Source organism: Pleurodeles waltl, chromosome 1_1, assembly GCF_031143425.1.
Source record: "Pleurodeles waltl isolate 20211129_DDA chromosome 1_1, aPleWal1.hap1.20221129, whole genome shotgun sequence".
NCBI lineage: Eukaryota > Metazoa > Chordata > Amphibia > Caudata > Salamandridae > Pleurodeles > Pleurodeles waltl.
The window spans coordinates 950347139-950368056 of record NC_090436.1 but is presented as its reverse complement, the minus strand read 5'-3'; the positions used below and the strand labels follow the sequence as shown (position 1 = coordinate 950368056).

At 41.3% G+C, this 20918-nt stretch overlaps 1 protein-coding gene across 1 annotated transcript in view; it reads right to left on the bottom strand.

Moving 5' to 3' along the window:
* Window positions 1–3641: 3641 nt before the first annotated feature.
* The window catches only part of LOC138289776 (alcohol dehydrogenase 1-like), a 260138-nt gene continuing 242861 nt past the window's right edge, over window positions 3642–20918 (bottom strand). Inside the window, exons 8-9 of the mRNA XM_069230196.1 lie at window positions 7725–7860; window positions 3642–4094 (exon numbers count right to left, since the gene is read on the bottom strand). Coding sequence (XP_069086297.1) covers window positions 4070–4094; window positions 7725–7860 — 161 coding nt within the window. The 3' untranslated portion in view covers window positions 3642–4069. The remainder of the gene's footprint in view (window positions 4095–7724; window positions 7861–20918) is intronic.

Genomic DNA, 20918 nt, shown 5'->3' with positions numbered 1-20918 from the left:
AATCATTATTTCCATGAATTTTTAAATGTTTGGTGACAGCATAAGATAAATCATTATGTTTTATGGCTCTGATATGTTCTAAAATTCTCTTTTTGAGCATGCAAACTGTACTGCCAACATATTTAGCTCCACAATGACATTCTATTACATATACAGTAAATTTGGTATTACAAGTTATTCTTTGTTTAATATGTATGTCAGCACCATTGGGTATTTTCACCAATTTTGTTGACTTGCCAATTTTACAAGCCTTGCAATTATTACATTTGATGAAACCATCTTGTTGTTTAGTTAACCAGGATTGTTGGCTTTTCAAGGATAAATGGCTCTTTACTACATAATCCTTGATTGACGGGGCTTTTCGATATGTAACCATTGGTCCTAAGCCTATCTTGGGTCCTAAATCTGGATCCCTACATATCACATGCCAATGTTTATGTAATATATTCTTAATCACTCCACTTTCCTTGCTATGTCATTATCATTCTTACCCTGTTTTCATCAAATGATTTTTCTTTTTTCGATTGTATTGAAAATAGCAAATCATCCGTCTTCACAGTTTCCATTCTTTCTAAATTCTTCATCAACATTTCATGATTGTATCCTCTATTCTTAAATCTTGTTATAGTTTGCTTATATTTCAGTTGTACTTCTGCCTCACTGGAACAATTTCTCCTCATCCTTACTAATTCACCTTATGGGATGCTCTTAATTAAAGGTTTTGGATGAAAACGTTTTCCATGCAATATGCTGTTTGTTGCTGTTTCCTTACGAAAAACTGTTGTTTCTAATTTATCATTTTTTACAAAAATTGTAATATCCAAGAAATCAATTGAAGTTTTACTCATATTGCATGTGAATTGCAATCCTATGTCATTTTCATTTAAATTTTAGAAATATATCTTAAATTCTTCCTGCGAGCCATGCCAAATAATGACCAAATCGTCAATGAAATGTACCTATAAGGCAATTTTATCCCAAAACATGTAATTCATCTTTCCCCATGCTATTTCTCTCACCCACCAGCCCATTATTAGGTTGGCATAGTTTGGAGAAAGGAAAATCCCCATTGCTGTCCCACATATTTGCTGATAAATCTGATGATTAAATATAAAGATGTTATTTTTCAAACACATGTCTATCATAGATAATAACATTTTTGAATGCTCCAATTCAGCAATGCTTCTTTGTCTTAAAAAATATTCACATGCCTTTAAACCAATGTCAAGATTAATAGATGTATACAAAGAGACTACATCACCAGCTGAACACAGCATGCTGAATAAGGGCTTATCGTTTTGTCCTGAGATTCATTTTGATTATGTTGAGACACGTATCGATGTTTATAAATGTATTCGCAAATTAAAATTAATTACATTTTACTCTATGCAATCACAGGAGGGTAATTGTAATAATGAAGATCGACCAATAAAAGTAATTTGGACTTGCAATTTGATCAAGTATCTGATTTAAAAACTATGTTTGATTTATATCATAATTTGGCAGACGAAGATTATACTGAAACGGAAGTATTACAGGAACTAAATATATACACTAATAAACATAAATATAGTCATTTTAAAGAAAGATCAACATTTTGTCCGGTCTTATCACCTGGTAACAAAATTGACACATTTTCGGAACTTGTATTAGGAGACATAAAGAAATTACAAAAGAGAAGACATCATGGATCAAGAGAGAATTTAACAAAGAATGATGAGTTGGCAATAAAAACTTTGATGAATAACAACAATATAATAACTAAGCCAGCTGATAAAGGTGGGAACATTGTGATATTAAATACACAAAATTATATCTCAGAAGCATATAGACAATTAAAGGATGAGTCGAGCTATAAGAAATTCAGTCATAATCCTATAAATCAGATGATTCACCAACTACATTCTAAATTAGATGATTGGCATCAACAGATATTACTTAATTTGGATGAATATAAGTATGCATTAATAAAATAAGAAGATTCTCTTTAACAGAGTGCGTGGCAAAAACTTCTTGTTTCAACAGAATTACGGAAAGCACGGCCGGCTTTCTTTGCACTGCACCACCTGTTGAGCGCGTCGCGGTGTGTGGCCGCATTGTTGGATATATATATATATATATATATATATATATATATATATATATATATATATATATCACTTTTATATGTGGGTCTGGTTTTCATGGGGGCCGATCGCAGCCCCCAGGGAAACCACACATGTATTGACAAAAGTGATATATATATATATATATATGTATATATATATATATATATATAGATCAATCTCTATATAGATATATCTATCTACATAGATATATCTATAGATATATCTATATATGTATATATATAGATCAATCTATAGATATATCCATGTAGATAGATATATCTACATAGATATATCTATATTTATAGATCTATATATATATAGATCTATATTTTTTTTAGTAGTTGTATGGTTTCCTTGGGGGCCAAAATGGCCCTCAGGGAAACCCTACAACAACTAAAAAAAAATATTGCCCCCACAGGTGGTCGCCCTGCCCACGGGCGACCCCCTGTCCGTTTCTTTTTATTTAAAAAAAAAATTCATTTAGCCCCTGGGGGACGAGATCGAGAACGATCGCGCCCCCCCATGGGACACCTTTTTTTAAAAAAAAATATGCCCGGGGGGGGGGGGCGGCCCGTTTATCGAGGGGGCCGACCCCCTCAAGTGAAATCCCTGGTGTCTCGTGGTGTTTCCTGGCCCCGATTGCAGCTATGCTGAGATCGAGGGCCAGGAAACACTTTCAGGAAGGCCTCGTAAGAAAGGGGAGAGTCTCCCCTTTCTTACGAGGCCTTCACGAATGTGGGGAAGGCCGTTTGCTGCTGTTTCCCCATCGGAGCAGGAAGCAGCCTTATGGCCGCTTCCTGCTCCGATGGGAAATCAACAAGGTGACGTCAGGGTGCCGCGCGGCACGCTGACGTCAAAAAGGGGCGGGTGGGGGGCGGGGAGACATGGAAAAGCTTCCGTGTCTCATGGGTATTAAAAAAAAGAAAAAAATCCTGGAGGTAGTGTGGGCATCGGCAAGTGGCCGAAGCCCTCATTAAAGGGGTAAAAAGATACAGTTAATCCGTTGAATTCAATATTTGTTAGAAGTTATGATTGTTAGTGACTTTCTAACCAGACCATGTTTGCACACATTTACTTGGTAAGGACAATGGGTTATGCCAGTGCACTACCCTTTCGTGCACTAAGTACATGATAGGAATTTGTGAATAGAAGGTGCAGATGCATTGTGCACACATGATTAGTCCCTCCAATGGTCTTTCCTACAAATTCCCTGACTTATCATTAAAGGTACCTTCTGACATATTTATATAATGGGAAAGAACATTTAATATGTTTTTACCATACCCATATAGGAAAAGATTTGCTTGGTACAGATGCAGACGCAGTGCAGCATTTTCCCTTGTCACGTTGCACGAAAGGTTAGTAAATCCGGGCAAGATGTTTTGCCCCATTCGCTCTGTTTTTGCAATGCTCCGTTCTTAGCTGTAGAATATAGACGTATTTTGCTTACACTTGCCTTATTACCAGGCAACAATGGTTCTCGTTTTTTCATCTCATAACAGATGACACAAGGACCGCAATATTTATATATCTTTAATATAGATCACCTGTAATAAAATTTGACCTGCAGGCATTATTCTTCTCAATAATTAATTACATAACGTATTAAACGTGTTCATGCAATTTAGAGTCTCCATGATTTGAAAGTGCTTTACAGCTGTATAATATAAAAGGATACAAATATTAATTATGCGTGATAAATTCCCATATATGACAGTATTTTATTAATCTGAAAGCTGCAAATGCAAATTTATCTAAATAGTAATCATTAGCACACTCGATCAATCGCTACGTTTTCTTGATTCTGAGCTACAACGCAACCTTCATATTTTCTATGTTTTATATATTTTGGAACAAATTACAGTCATTCAGTCCATGGCATGTCAATCAAGAAACTGAATGAGCAATTTAATTTGTTGTAGAAGCAGTTTCTGTTGATTGTATTTTCCATCGAAAGGATTTCAAAATGTCACAACGCAGCGGATACTGTAAATAAAAATGAAAGTTGTATCAGTGACTTGAATAAAATAACGCTATACCCTCGAGAATGATAGGAGGACATAAGACTTGTAAACAAGGGTGCTAGTTTTTAGGTATGGCTTTTGAGGTCAGCTTTTGAAGTTTCGCCAGACTATTACATCATATGCATACATAGAAGGGCTTTTGCACAACAGGCCTCGCCATTTGGTTTGTTGAATTGTCAATCATATTTTACTTCCTCCCACCGGAGCTTATAGCATTGGGCAATAGTTTACCTCACTTTACCCATTCACTCCCTTCATTGAGCTCAAGCGTGTGCATTTATCCACATTCCTCAAAACTGATCCTTTTTCTTCAGTGACAAAGCTCTCTTAGAGTCTGCATCTTAATATTATCTTTATATGTTATCTTTATGACTGCCCTTATGGTGCCTAATTTCATGATGATTTGCTTCTTCTTTCCTGTTTAAGTTGATATATACAGCATTTAAATCACATTGTGACATTGTCTGCAATTTGACTGCTTGTTTGGGTGATGATTTCTTCCTATCACCTTTACAAAAACTGAGTACTTTTTTTTAAAGTAACACATGTGAAGCATCCATATCACTGAAAGATTTTTTGAATAACAATTTTTATTGAAAAAACATGGTGGCCATGTTTTAGGTTATGGCATATTTTCTTTTGTTTGTTTGCTCATATGCTTCCTATAGATGTAATTTTGAAAAGTAACCACTGCACTACCACGATGAGACCAGACCTACTGTCTTTGTAAATGTTTGTGTTTTTCTTTAAAAGACTGAATTTGAAACTCAACCCTTCTTCTCTTCATTGCCGTTAAACTGTCCATATCATATTCCACATTTTCAGAGCACAATGTGGATTGGCATCAATTACTAAAGCCTTGGAAGCCAATCAGTACCAGATCTTAATGATAACTTGTAGAACACATTGTGTTGTTACTTCCGGTAAAAAAAATACAGACATATACTTATGAAAACCATGACAATGGTGGTTACTATACTGCTCATATAATGGGTGCAATTATTTTGATGTATTAATGGTTTTGGTATTGTTAAGGAATTATTCTAGCATATGTCAAGTTTAGTTAACCTCATGATTTTGTTGAATCCATTTTGGAGAATTCCAGGATGCCCAAAAGTAGGGTTGGACATAACTCGCGTAATTCCATGCACCTTAATTCAGTGGAACTATCTAAGCATTCCACAAGACAATGCAGAATTATGCGAGAAGAGTAATTCTGCATTTACAGTTATTTTCCTATGCAAGATGCCCCCTCGTGGCCAAAATGGAAGTGTGGATGCACTTTGCACTGTAAAACATAAAATATTATGTTGAGGAGGTGTTGAAGCCTCAGTCCTGCTACATTGTTACCCCTTCCTGAATCTGAAGCTGTATGACTGTCTCAGTGTCATGGATTTGTGCATCAAGCCACACCTCGATATTAAGGGTCAACCCCTTGCAGAGCCCAAATATGTACTGCTTGTGGATGGCTAAGACTTGAGAAATGGTGAAGAAAATGTGTCTGCTTATGCTGCCAGCAGTGTCCAAGATGTACTTAAAGCCTCTTGACTTTGAGGAGTAACTTTTGCTCAAGTGGCTGAACTGGTCACTCTTAGCAGAACCTGCTGTGCCTCAGACCAATTGAAAGTTACCATTTTATTGATAGTCAAAAGGGCTTTGGTATTGTCTATGACTTCAGACAGTTGTGGTCACAAAGGGGATTTATGGCATCATCAGGGTTTCCAATAAGGAATGTGAATATGTTATGAAACTGCTTGAAGTATTGCAGATGCCTCATGAGATTGCTGAAGTTAAATGTGCAGCACACAGGAGTGGAAGTGAGTATGTGACAGCATCGGTATGCTGATGAAGGTGCCCAGAATTGTGCTTATGTGCCACATGCATTGAATGGAGAATATTCAAATGAGTCTCAAGATGAGACTAACTTGAATTTCTTATTGTCTGTTGATGATACTTGAGAGGAAGTTAAAAGGTTGCAGGAAGAAGTGCCAGAGGTTGAACAGCAGGGCTGGGTTAAAGTAGGATGCATGACGAATGAGGATGAGATTTGGGTTTTAGCAAATGGAATACCTGTGTTGCCAGACAGTTTGTTGTCTCTGATGGCTAGACATTTTCATGATCCCGCACATATTGGGAGGGACATGCTTTTGAGGTTGTTCGAACAGAAATGGTCAAATCCGAGAATAGGATCATGGTTGACAGTCTGTGTCACAGATGTGTGGTCTGTAAGCAGATAAATGTTGGGAGAAGAACCCCAGTCACTGTGAGTCACATAAGGAGATGCCTACAATAGAATGCAGTTGTATTTCATTAAAGTGCCTATCTGTAATGGGCTGAGATATGTCCTGGTTAGACTAAGTATTTTCTCATGTTGGGTTGAATAATACCAGGAGGTCTTGCTTTTCCCAAGCTGTTGCTGCATGAATTAATACCAAGGTTTGGATTCCCTGTTTCTCTGGAGTGAGAAAGAGGGACTTATTTTAATAATGAATTCCCGAAAAGCTGTGTATGGCTTTTCAGGTGAAATAGTGACTGCACTGTAATTACTAGGAGGCTTCTGACATTGTGGAAGAGATAAATGGAACGATGAAGTCCAGACTTGCCAGAGTGTGTATGTCTACGTCTTTGAAGTTGCTAGATGCTTTGCCTTTGGTGTTATAGAGTTTTCAAAGTACTCCTGATCAGCGAACATGACTGTCCCCCCACGAGATTATCTTGGGGAGGGCAATGAGACTGCCTTCTGTTGACTACTGTAAAAACCGGCTGATATCATGCGTTCTGTCTCTCACCAGGTTGATGAACTGTGCCTATGAACCTAACTTCACTGAATTTTGATAGACTGAGCTTTGATGAAATTTGCAGTTATTGAATTATGAAGATTCCATAGGGCCAAGCATCCAGTAGGAGAGCAGGGTTATCATTCTAGAAGAAGATGAGTGGGGCAAGGGATGACTCACGAAGACCGCTGTACATAAAGCCAATCTTATTGTGTAATCACAATATCAGTTTTTATGTTTGCACAGGTAGAAACATTGCAGAATTCATATCTCTACTTGCTGCCATTCTATTCTAATGATCTGAATGTAGAGATATTATGGGTATCCTTACCAAAGACCAGCATAGGTTAATTGTACCTGGAGTACTGGTTGTTGCTATTATATTCATGGATGTTTTATTATTAGGGTTAAGCACTGTTACAAAATCATGTATTGTCTCATATTTGCCGATATGATAGTTACAACATTAGACTCAACAGTGTGTAGTCGGAATACTGTACCTGCCAAAGTATTGTAAAAAAATGTATAAATCTCCGGTGTACATTTTGGCGCTTTAAAAGAGCTAAACCAAAAATGGAATTATAGCTTTAAATTACTGTTGAAGAGGTATGCTGTTCTATATAAATATCTAAAACACAATGTATCTCATCGTTTGAAGCTGTCTGTACCATTAGGAAAAACTCTGAAGTATTAAGAAAAGATGCCTTATGTTTTTAGACTGCATACGTCTGCAAATAAAAGTGCACTGAAAATGCCTTTCCTCTCTATGTGCTCATGGCACACTTTCTATTACATTTACTTGAAAAATAACTTACCATTTCCCACTGCGCAACAGTTCCACTCCTTCATTGATCTTCTCCAATGGTAAAGTATGAGTCACCAGCTCGTCCAGATTAAACTTCTTTGCCATGTAATCAGCCACCAGCTTCGGGCCACAGTCTTTCCGGAGACCTGGAACATCGAAAGCCTTTGATAGTAGTAAACGATTAGCAGTGGTACGATTCAAAGCCATGCTCTACGTGCCCGTGTCCATTAGGACCTCCCCAGAGGTGTCTTAAGGCATGGGCAAAGTGGGCTCTGGCCCATGGCCCCAGTTCAAGGGGTCCCCTGATAGTGTCACCTATGTTCTGCAGAGAGTCTTACGCTGATTACCACGAATAGGTCTCCAACAATGTAAGTAAGCTGCTGCTGTTACAATATTGAAATCACGTCACTATCTCTGCATACATTAGATAGAATAACTTTAGAATCTGGACGAGTGCTTCTGTGCACTGTCAGAGACCTTACCAAAGACGGAATGAGCTGAAAGTTGATCATAAATTGAAAGCTGTTTCAAACAGGGGCCACCAAATTTCGTTTGTCCCCGGGCCCCCAAAATCCGTGCACTGTTCCTGACTGCCCCAACATTACTCCAGTTTAGGAGACAGTTGAAGTCTCACCCCTTTAATAAAAACTACATCTCAATGCGTTTACCACCCACAAGCCAGCGTTCTCTTCTCTTATTGGCTAGCCTAATGCTTTTCTTTCTACCACCAACATCCCCCCGCTGACTTTTGAATAGGTTCTTGGCCACTTTGAACTAATGATGTTAAATTCTTTCTTTTAAGCAGTGCTTAACTTGTGGTAGTGATTGCGGGTGGTGAGCATCAGCACTCGCTTTCTGGGGACTGGGACATATTTTTCAGCATTAGTCTATGACCTAGAAAAAGGAATAAAAAGAAAGAAAAGAAATATAGGAAAACAGTGACGAAATGGGAAAGGAAGAGCGGGTTACAAAGAAAAAACGTTTACCCCTGGGCTTACATTGTTACAAACTGAGCACTGCTTCGCAAGTGTTAGGGGCCTACTAAGCTGCTGGCTGGGCTAATTTGCAGTGAAATTTTAGTTACTTCAATATAATACTATAATGCTGTATAGTTATGCAGCTTTTTGTTCTTTTTTCAGCAAAAGTCAATAGGCATGTTTTGCAAAAGATTTCTTCTGGTTTTAGATGGAATAAAACTGCCTTAGAGCAGGAAAAAGGGTTTTGAGGTTATCATGAACTAAGGGAAAGCCCTGAAAAATGAGGCTGTTTTAATCCTGGAAAGAAATTGCGGCAAATGAAGAAAAGTAGGACCCTCTTACTAACTAGTAACAAAGTCCTATTGTATATAACGTGGTGCCCAAATAGCTCCTCCGTGCACTTCAGCAACGCTTGAGTTTACGTCACATGGTCCATATGATTATCAGGTTTGCTTGGAAGTGTTTTCAAAGGTCTTCCATTAATAAAATGCAATCTGCAGGATGTCTCACTGTTTATGGAAAGAATATACTTGAGCTGAAAAACAGCTCATTTTCGCGGACCAGTTTTTGTGTGGCAACTTCAACTAAATGAAGTGGGCCAAACTCGTGAATCATATTTCTGCTCCAACTGAGGTGAAGTTTTTGACTTTCCATGATTTCTCAGGTGGAGGTTTTCCCTTTACACAGTTCTACTCTATATGTAACAGTCTGAGTTTCAGAGAGGTAGCTATGGACTTTGTGTTTTGCAATCACATGGTTTAAGTATTTTTTCACAGAAAAACTTTGGGCCATATTTATACTCCGTTTGCGCCGAAATTGCGTCGTTTTTTTTGACGCAATTTCGACGCAAAACTAACGCCAACTAACGCCATATTTATACTATGGCGTTAGAGGCGAATAGCGCCAAAGTTCCCGGAATGTGCGTCATTTTTTAGCGTGAACCCCTTCCTTGCGTTAATGATATGCAAGGGAGGCGTTCCCGTCTAAAAAATGACTCCCAGGCCTTTACGTGGTATTTATACTCCCGGGCAAAAGAGACGCCCGGGAGTTGGCGTGGCAAAAAACGGCGCATTTGCGCCACTTTTTAACGCCTGCTCAGGGCAGGCGTTAAGGGGCCTGTGGGCTCAAAATGAGCCCACAGGTGCCCTCCCATGCCCCCAGGGACCCCCCCTGCCACCCTTGCCCACCCCAGGAGGACCCCCAAGGATGGAGGGACCCACCCCAGGGACATTCAGGTAAGTTCAGGTAAGTATAATTTTTTATTTTTTATATTTTTTTTTGGTGGCATAGGGGGGCCTTATTTGTGCCCCCCTACATGCCACTATGCCCAATGACCATGCCCAGGGGACAGAAGTCCCCTGGGCATGGCCATTGGGCAAGGGGGCATGACTCCTATCTTTACAATGATAGGAGTCATGTTGATGGGGGATGGGCGTCGTTAAAAAATGGCGCAAGTCGGGTTAAGACGATTTTTTCGACGTAACCTGACTTGCCCCATTTTAACACGCCCATGCGCCATTTTCCCCCTACGCCGGCGCTGTCTGGTCTACGTGGTTTTTTCCCACGCAAACCAGGCAGCGCCGGTCTGATTGCGCCGTCTAACGCCATTCCATAAATACGGCGCCCGCATGGCGCTTCAGAATGGCGTTAGACGGCGCAAAACTTTTTGACGCTAAACTGCGTTAGCGCAGTTTAGCGTCAAAAAGTATAAATATGGGCCTTTATGTCATTTGGCCCTCTCTCGGAAACAACAGGAACCACTTGTCTTCTCTGTTCTCCAGCTCTCCACTTTAGGTGAACGGTACACCTGGACAAAGGCATCCAGGTCAACGCAGTATTTTATTTATAATAAAAGTATTGGGTTTGCAGATTGTCTCCAAAATGGGTTCTAAGGATAATATAAAAAGTAATGGGGAGAAAGGGGACACCCACTATAATACCTCTATAAGTTAGGAATAATGGAACTGCATTCCATTGACAAAAACTGAGGTCTTGGGCGCAGAATAAAGAAATCTTTTCAGCATCAAGAGTTACAGCCACCAATGGATCCATGTGTTTTGAAGCACTGCGAATGACCTTTAAAAAGGTCCTAGATTAATCTGAAATGCTTCTACTCAGTGGCGTTACTAAACTTGGTGGGCCCCCCTGCAAAGTACACAGAGGGGGCCCCCCAGCACCCCATGACAAAGTCAGGAGCCCGTGCACAGTGCTGGCCAGTGCATGACTGCGTGCTGCTGAGGGGGGCCCTTGGACCTTGGTGCCCCCCCCGCACACCATGGGGGCTGGTGGTGCTAATGTCCCACCATTGCTTCTGCTCTTTACAAACTCAGGTTGGTCAATGCTTATGAGATGAGGAATGTAGATGGGGTATATACTCATTAGTACAAAACGCTGTAATTTGAGGGAAAATGTCACAACCTTTATCAATAAGAAAAATAGGTTTATGATTTTCACAGGCTGAACACTCTATAGCTTTTTTTAGGTATTTAGCATAGGATTGCTTCTAAAAATAAGCAACATGCCCCTTGCTTGGAAAGACAATGTTTAGCCAGCATCATGATCTTAGGTACCAAATTCTTGCGAACTGGGAGCAAAACGCTAACAAAAAAAACATCTGGAGTAGGAATTTTATCTTTTGGAAATATAGAAAAGGATTCATATATTTGTTTAATTACTAATCTTTTTCTAGCGAGGATAAGTCTCATAGACGCTGGAGTTTTAGGTATGGAGTTGAAGAAGTCATGCAAGGTGTCAGCACACAGAGCATGCTCAATGGTATAAAACTCAATGTAGTATTCCATAAAACATTCAAGGATTTCAGAGTTTTTATAATGTATGTAAGGATTAACATCAGTGACTGTTTCAAAGTTTGCTTTTTGCTTTTTAACTATTACATTATTTACTAGCAATTTTCCAGCTTTATTACGACATCCATCTTGCATTAATTTTTTAATAGAGTACCACCTCAATGTTTAATAGATTTTTTTATTGACTTGTAAGTTTGCTTGGGTGAGAAAGGTTAAGGTATCCTCATTGTTTGAAAAATAATATTCATGTTCTAATGAGTTGCAATAAGTGACTGAGGGGGTCATTCCGACCCTGGTGGTCCATGACCGCCAGGGCGGAGGGCAGCGGAAGCACCGCCAACAGGCTGGCGGTGCTTCCTGGGCGATTCTGACCGCGGCGGTAAAGCCGCGGTCAGAAAAGGGGAGCCGGCGGTTTCCCGCCGGTTTCCCGCTGGCCCAGGGAATCCGCCATGGCGGCGCTGCTTGCAGTACCGCCATGGGGATTCCGACCCCCTTCCCGCCAGCCTGTTTCTGGCGGTGTCCACCGCCAGAAACAGGATGGCGGGAACGGGTGCCGTGGGGCCCCTGGGGGCCCCTGCACTGCCCATGCCTATGCCCATGCCACTGGCATGGGCAGTGCAGGGGCCCCCTAACAGGGCCCCACAAAGATTTTCACTGTCTGCCTTGCAGACAGTGAAAATCGCGACGGGTGCCACTGCACCTGTCGCACCCCTGCAACTCCGCCGGCTCCATTCGGAGCCGGCTTCCTCGTTACAGGGGCTTTTCCGCTGGGCCGGCCGGAGATCTTCTGGCGGTCGCCCACCGGCCCAGCGGGAAAGCCGGAATGGCCGCCGCGGTCTTTTGACCGCGGAGCGGTCTTTCGGCGGGAACCGCTTGCCGGGCGGCGACCGCCGACCGCCGCGGTCAGAATGACCGCCTGAATTCCTTAAAAGCTTTCTTTTTCCTTTTTGAAATGTAAGTAATAACATGAGCCTTTGCTGTCCCCTTTAACAAATCCTAAATGACACTAAACTTGGTAGCTTCGATTTTGTGAATATCAAATAATTCTATGGCAAATTATTCAAAATAATTCCTGAATACATTGTCCTATAACAAGAAATTGTTAATTTGCCATCTACAAGAGAATGTTTTATTTGATTTGACATCTAAATGTATGACAACATGGACATGGTCTGAGACAAGAACAGCACCAATCTCTGCATTAGTCAATGACTAAGTGAGATTCTTGCCAATAAATATCTAATTAATTCTAGATATGGAATGATGAAACAGTGAAAAAAGCATATTCCATGGCGCTGGGGTTATACATTTGCCATGCATCCATTAACCTGCTAGAGGACATAGCTTTCCTAAACGGTTTTTGCATTTTATTGGGTGCATATTTTAAATTTTAACTTCGATCCAGTTAAAGATCCATTCCCTAATTGCAGTCCCCTCCAACTATAAGATTAGTGGTATCGCAAGGCAACAGTTTTAGCTACGTGGATTCCCAAACATGTATATTAAGACCATTACGACCATAACCATTTAGAATTCAAAACAAAATGTAATTATGTTTCAAATTTGGACCTTCCCATTAAACATCTTTATAGTAACCTCTGTAACATATTTGTTAGACTATCAGTCTTAGGATGATTTTCCCCCTATGTTTTGCCTTACTCCTCCATCTTTTGATAATCTTGTTTTGCTGGCCTTACAACTCTAGGCACTTTACAACTGTTAACCAGTGCTAAAGTGCTTGTGTTCTTTCCTCTAATCATGTTAAACATGCCTTCGACCCAATTGGCACATTTAATTTACTTGTAAGTCCTTAGAAAAGTGGTACCACATGTATCTAGTGCATGTAAATTAAATGCTACTAGTGAGCCTGTAGCAATTGTTGTCCACCCACTTAGCTAGCCCTTTAACAATTCTCAGGCCTGCCATTGCATTGCAGTCTGTGTGTTAAGTTTTAAACTGCCATTTGGCATAGTAAAATAATTTGTTTTCCATGTTACCCCTTCCATTTTAATACATATATGTCACCCCAAGGGTCGACCCGGACCAGTCGAGATGGCACGGTGCAGTGTATTTAAAATGTTGGTCATGTGCCTTTACGGTTACATGTCCTGGTTGTGAAAACTCTTAAATGTGTTTTTCAATACTGCAAGGCCTATCTCTCCCATGGGATAACATTGGGTTTCCTTAATACATTTAATAAGTGATAACATTCAATTGGGAGCAGGTGGAAACATCAATTTTAGAGTCTGTGGAACTGTGATTAAAAACCCTCTTTAATGATTAAGTCTGATTTTTAATCATAATTGTAAAAATGACACTTTTATAAAGTTACAAAACAGAAAACGCCAGTACTTATATTAATGTCCTACTTGTATTATTCATAAATATGGTAAAGGAAATAAATTAACGTGATTGCTTTTCTTAAATTCAATTGGTATACCTTTTTATCAAATTTCTTTTAAACAACACCGACAATTAGAAGCCCACATATCTGGCAAACAAAATTATAGTACATGTAATATCATTCTCGCTATAAAAGGCAAACAGTAGTGTGATTCACCTGACAACTTACAAAATGAACAGCATATATACTAGAAATAAAAAGAACATTTTTGGGAAAAGGGAAATAGTATCACAGTCCTTAATAGTTTTAACAAAAGCAAAGAGAAGACTTAGAGGAGCCAGTACTTTAATTTTTAATTAGTTGATGCTTCTTTTCTGAAGCATAGCTATAGGTCCAGAACAGCGATTCAAAATTAAGCTCTGTATAGGAAATGTTTTTGATAAAAAGGTATAGCAATTGAATGAAAGAAAAGGCATCACATTAATTAATTTGCTTGACCCTGTTTATGAATGATTTAAGTAGAACATTAATGTCAGTACTGGCTTCTTCTGTTATGTATTTTATAGTGGCCAAACTTTACTGACAATACATAGGCTCAACTCCCTTTTTGTCGACTGTGTAGAAAGTTGGGTTTTTCCTGTCCCATTCCATTTGGTGTCTGCTGCCTGTATCCTGAGTCACATAACTAGGTATAGTTAGCAGTTTGTCTTAGTGTGTTGCTCCCAGACAGTGAAACAAAGGGAAGCTTGGTGTTGCCAGGAAGGGCCACTCTGAATTAAAGAGGAGGGGTAGTTTTCACCTACCACACTTACACATCACGGAGGAGCTGCTTGAGCAATGTCACAAAGGGGTCTGAAACTAATCTATTGTGACCCCAGACAATCTGGGGCCAGAACAGGGTGCCAGGAAATTTCAAGCACCTCTGGGGGTGGAAACCTCTAGAACCTTCTCCTACTTCAATAACAGAACAAGGTATAAATGTTGGGCCTTGGACCCTAACTCTTCAGTACACATCTGGACCTGTGGAAGACTCAGAAGATGGACTGCTATGCTGCTCTGCAAGAAGGACCCAAACTCTGCTGCCCTGCTGCCTGAGTGAAGGACTAGACTTGCATCCTAAACCCAGGACCACCAGAGTGACTCCAAGTACTAGTTAACTGGCCTTCTAATCAGAAGTCTTAGGGAGAGAAAAGGCTTCCTCCATCTCCTACACAACCCCTGGACTCTGCCAGGTGTGAGTTCTACCCTCACTAGTGTTGCCACCGCAAGCCTGGACCCTTGGAAGTGGCTTGAAGGTGCTCTTCCAGCCCCAACTGGGGTCCCAGCCTAAGAGACCTATTTGAGCCGCAGCAAGACACATCGCCAACCAAAAACTCTGCACCGTAGCTGCTGTACATCACACACCCTCATCAAACTCTGCATTGGGACCTCTGCGTGGTTCATCTCCAGTGCAGGACTTCGGATAGACACAGTTTTCCAGGGACCACCACTATGCAACACATTCTCAACACAGGCCCTCACATTACAAGCCCCTCATCTATAGCATCCTCCACGACAATGCAAGCCCTAAAGCTACTTCGGAACCAGCCAGTGTGTGATGCATCTTGATGCAGGACTTCGCATCGCAAGCCCTTCGTTTAAATCCCTCCTCACTGGCGCTAGATCGCTGCTGCACAGCTCACCTTTGATACCCAACTCAGCAATGCTCTGCAACCAGGATTTAAGGTACTCTTGTTCAGCGGGCCTAACTGGGACCCTGTAGCTGTCCCGCTATTTTCACTTAAATCTTTAAAATTGTATATCTCCAGTTCTACAAATTGAATTTTTGTCATTTTGGTGTCAAATGATTTATTAAATGTTACTGATACTTGGTGTTGGTTTTTTTGTGTTGTGTTTGAAGTGCTGCATAAATACTTTACAAATCACCTCAAACTTAAGCCTGACTGATTGTGTGCCAAGTTACCAGAGGTTTAAGCACAGGTTAATTTGGGGGTTGCTGTGTGAGTAAGCTTTCACCCCCATCCACCAGTAATCCAATTTCTAACAATATGGAGTTGAGCGCTCCTTATCAAGTCTTTTTTAACTTAATCAGATAATTTTGAGATTTCAAAATTATTTAGAAACTTCCCAGTTTTACTGCCATCACTTGACTGATTTTCTGAGTGTAGTCCATAGTACAATATGTCAAAAATGTCATGTATTTTTGCTGAGTCTGTTATTATCCTATCATATTACAGATCTCAATGGCTGACTATGATTCTATAATAATAATAATAGTAATAACTAGTAACAATAATAATAATAATAATAATAAGGATAATAATATACCTATTTGTTCACCTCCTTCCTAGAATTTTTGTAGCACATTCTGCCTTTTGATCCAATTTAACATTTTATTCACGTTTGACCTTGTTTACCTTTTGTAGGACTTCAATAGCTTCAATGCTAACGATGTTTCTGATGCGTTCCTAACACAACCTCTAAGAGGCTAAAGACCTATCCACTATGTCCTAGCAGTGAAGGCAGGAAATACCTCTGGTGCTTTCACCAAAGAGATTTATTTTTCTTAGTTTCAGGCCGGGATACTGGGGAAGAGTTTTCCAACAGCCCATTGTTTTGTGTTCAATGATGATGCTCATGCATGGGGAACTGATGTAATTAAGGTAAAAGTGAAAGTAAAATAAGCCAATCATCTCATGTTACTTTCACTTCCATTGGTGCTAGGGGGCATAAGTCAGGACTGATTTTCTTAGGAGAGGTGTCACTGGAAAGGGAACAATCTTGCCTTTTAAATGTTAGCTCTCCGTGGTGGATTCCTCTTTGAGGACCCCTGCAGTAGTGTGATCCCAGAGAAGAGATCCACCTGCTACACCCCAAGGTGGGGAATGTGGCCCCCAGGCAAGGGCAAGTGCTGCTCTTCAAAATAAACAAAAATCACCAAAGGGTGGTAACGGGGAGGGGTTATCTACAATTGCCACCAACGGTGTGGGGGAGAGCAAGTCCACTGGACACCATTGTAGAAAGCTAGAAAAAAGAAGGGCTCTGGACATGCTGCTGTGGCATCAGGCCTTGACCTCCTACCCACAAATGACCCCAACATTTTTTCTGCCCTTCCTGATGGTGAATTGGAGGTTTACCACAATCTTCCCCTAGTGAAGAGAAAGCACTCTGGACACCAAAGAATAAAGTTAAAGAAAGGAAGAGGTGGGCAAGGCACTGTGGCATCTAGCTTGCCTCCATGCCAGTATCGCAAATAGTTTTTCTAACCTTCCTAAGGGGCAGATTTGGAGACTCATGGCAGCATGTCCTACACCCCAGGGGAGCAAAAACTCCACTGGCCATCAATAAACAGTGGTAAAAAAAGAAGGGGTGGGGCAGCCCACCCAAGCTTTGGACTTTCTCCAATCCCACAGAGGTCCCATCAGTTTTCCCCCCTTAAGCACAAGGGGAGATGGCCAATAAAAAAGAAAAGGTGGGGGTGGATGGGCCAAACATGACCTTGGGCCATGGTGCCATCCGAGAATGGGCCAAATTGTCTTTTTTTGCCTCTGTATAACAGATTTAGGTGGGGCTACCCCCAATATGCCCCTGGGGGGGAAGTCAGAAAACCAACTGGACAAAATTAATTATGATTATTTGGTGAAAAACACTATAGAGATAGTAGCCTTCAGCCCTGATCCTTACCTCAGAATGGGCGTCACAGTCCTTCTGCTCACTACTCCCAAAGGTAAGAATGGGAGTAAACACAAAAGATATGTTTTTTTAGAAAATAATTATGGAGAAATATTATTGGGGTGGTGTGCCCATGATATGGGTCTCTGCCCCATATTTAAAGCCCCAACAGTCTTTCTACTTCCCCATATCTAATGCCCCAACAGTCTTTCTGCTTCCTTCTGACCTAGAACATCCCCATGGCAAGTGAGAGGAAATTTTGATTAATTTGGGTGCATTTTTGACATATGGACTGGTAGAGAAGGGTAAATCCCAATTTTCTCATACTTGTTGTTATGAATAGACATGCTATTTGGGCCCTGGTTCAGCTGGTCACCAAGGAACCCTACAAACCCTGGGCATTTCTGAAAACTAGGCACCCAGGGGAGTCCACGGGCGTGTGACATGTGTAGATAACACTAAGTATTCCTACCCAGAATGCACTGAAAACGATACATTTTGGTTAAAACAGATTTCCTCTCATGTCTTGAAATTTCCCAGCATATGGTGGGATCCTCAAACTTCCTACCACCAAGTGTTCCAACACTTTTGTTACCTAAAAATTTACCCCATGTGTGTGGCTTGGTCTAGTGCCCGTGACAGAAACAAATGAAAACTGTGACCAAATAAAGTTAATGTGGTGTGCGCATGGTCTTTGGCCCGTTACTCTACATGGCACCTTTAGAATCCTGAGGATATGGGAAAAATGGGAAGAATACAAATGTCAAAAATGGGCTTTGTGTTATTGTGAGAAAAGAAAGTGGTTAATATCTTAGATGAAGTTACATCTGAAGTCTGATTTCTTAGTAGGTCTCAGAGGCTTTGGACACAACCTTTTATTGCAGATTAAGCTCAGCCATAAAATCTGCCTTGGTCTTAGTGATCAAGGTGAGAGCTGGTTCTTCTCTTTACTAACCAACCAGACTCAATGGCATAAATTAGAAACCATACCTCATGGAGATCTACTATGCCTCATGGCCTGCCCCTAAGTTCCTTTATAAATCTTAGGTTTGGCAGTTTTTATCTGGAGTGACTGAGCTCTATTTTTAAAGGAGTTGGAAGACTCCATTGGGTGGTATTAGGGTGGTGGTCATACACAACTGCTACTCCAGTGTGGGGGAGAGAAAGACCACTGTATACCAGGGTAGAAAGGTAGACATATGAACGGTTGTGGGCAGCATGTAGTGGTGTCAGGCCTTGACCCTGCTCTAAAATGTCCCCAATAGTTTTTCTGCCCTTCTTCAAGGGTGGATGGGGATTTAACCCACTCTTCCCCTCGTGGGCAGAAAGTGCACTAGAAGCCAGAGAATAAAGGTAAAAAATGGAAGAGGCGGTGTTAGACCTGGCATCCTTGGTGTAGTCTCACCTGTCTTTTTTGCCTCTGCTTCCCATGTTTTGACTGTGTACTGGAATTTATGCTGTTTTTATTACTCTGGGCACATTACCACTGCTCACCAGTGCTATAATGCAAGTGCTCCCTGTATACATTGTATGTGTAATTGGCTTTTCCGTGGTTGGCATATTTGATTTACTAGTAAGTCCCTAGTAAAGTACACAAGAGATGCCCAGGGCCTGTAAATCAAATGCTACTAGTGGGCCTGCAGCACTGGTTGTGCCACCCACATGAGTAGCCCTGTAAACATGGCTCAGACCTGCCATTACAGTGTCTGTGTGTGCAGTTGTAACCTGCCAATTTGACCTGGCAAGTGTGCCCACTTGCCAGGCCTAAACCTACCCTTTTTATACATGTAAGGCACCCCTAAGGTAGGTCCTAGATAGGCACATGGGCAGGGTGCAGTGTAGTTTAAAGGGGGGACATGTACCGATGTGATTTTGCATGTTCTAACAGTGAAATACTGCCTAATTCAGTTTTCACTGTTGTGAGGCCTATCTCTCCCATAGGTTTACATGGGGGCTGCCTTTAAATATCTTTTAAGTGCAGTTTCCCTTTGTGAACAGATAGAAATATGGGGTTTGGTGTGTCTACACTCACAAGTTAAAAATACATCTTTTGCAAAGTTGGTTTTTAAATTGTCCGTTTGAAAATGCCACTTTTAGAAAGTGGCCATTTTCTTGCTTAAACCATTCTGTGACTTTGCCTGCTTGTGTACTCCCTGTTTGGTCAGACTGACAGTTAGGCTGTTTGTGAATACCCTCTAGACAGAGACACAAGGGGAGCTGAGGTGTAGCCTGCTTATCCTGATGAGCCATCTGGGTTAGAGTGGAGAGAGAAGTGGTCACTTGCATCTGAATGGGCTGTGCCTATCCTCACACAATGCAGTCTCTGACCCTCTGGTGTGAGTCTGGAGCCAAGTCTGGGCAAGGCAGGATCTTGTGAACAACAGAGACTTTCCTTTGAAAGTTTGCCTGCTTCAAAGGTAGAAAGGGGTACAAGTAGTGGACCCAAATCCCCATATTTTCAGATTATTTCTCAAACCAAGAGGAACCTCTGCCAAGGAGAAGAGGTGAGGGGCTGGAGGAGGAGTACTGCCCCTTTGCCTGTGACTGTGCTTTGCCGGGTTGGCCTGCTGTTGTTGCTTCTGCCTGAGAGAGGACAAAGACTGGACTTTGTGGTATATTCCTGCTTGTGAGGAATCTTCAAGGGCTTGAACTGAGCTTGCTTCCTGTTTTAAAGCCTCAGGGCCATCAAAGTCTCCCACTGCTAGCATCTGGAACAAAGTCTTCCACTGCTAGCATCTGGACTCTCTGCTGAGACTCCTGGTCCAAGTGGTGCCCCATCCAGTCCCTGGGCCCTTGAGAGGTGAAGTTGGCAGAACAAGGACTGAAATCCATACACAGAACACCATGCAAGGAAAAGTTTGACGCACCACCTGCAACGCCGCTGAAAAACGACACGCCATCCGCTTCGTGGTTAAAATCGATGCTTCACCTGTATTGCGGCTGGTAGATCAATGTATCGCAGCTGGAGAAATTATGCAACACCCGCTTACGGTTGCTGATAATGACAGAAACCCCACTCAACGTGGTTTCCCAAGACATTGCGGCAGGATTTCTGACGCATCATCACAGGGTGTCAAGGTCATTGTGAACCTGCGTGAATCCGAGGGGCCCCATCCGGAAATCGATGCACCGCTCTGTTGTGGTAGAGAAAAACAATCCATCGCCTAACCGACCGAGGAGGAAACGACGCACTGCTGCACTTGCGCGTGAGGAATCAACACATTGCTGACTTTTTTGACGCACTTCACCCATGCGGCTTTATTTTTTAGGTAAACCAGGTAGTTTGTGTAACAACAACGTTTCCATTGTTTTCTATGGAGTAAGACTCTTATTCTTTCGAAAATTCATACCTTGACTTGTGTATGTTGATTTTGTCATTTCGGTCTTGTTTGATTTAGATAAAT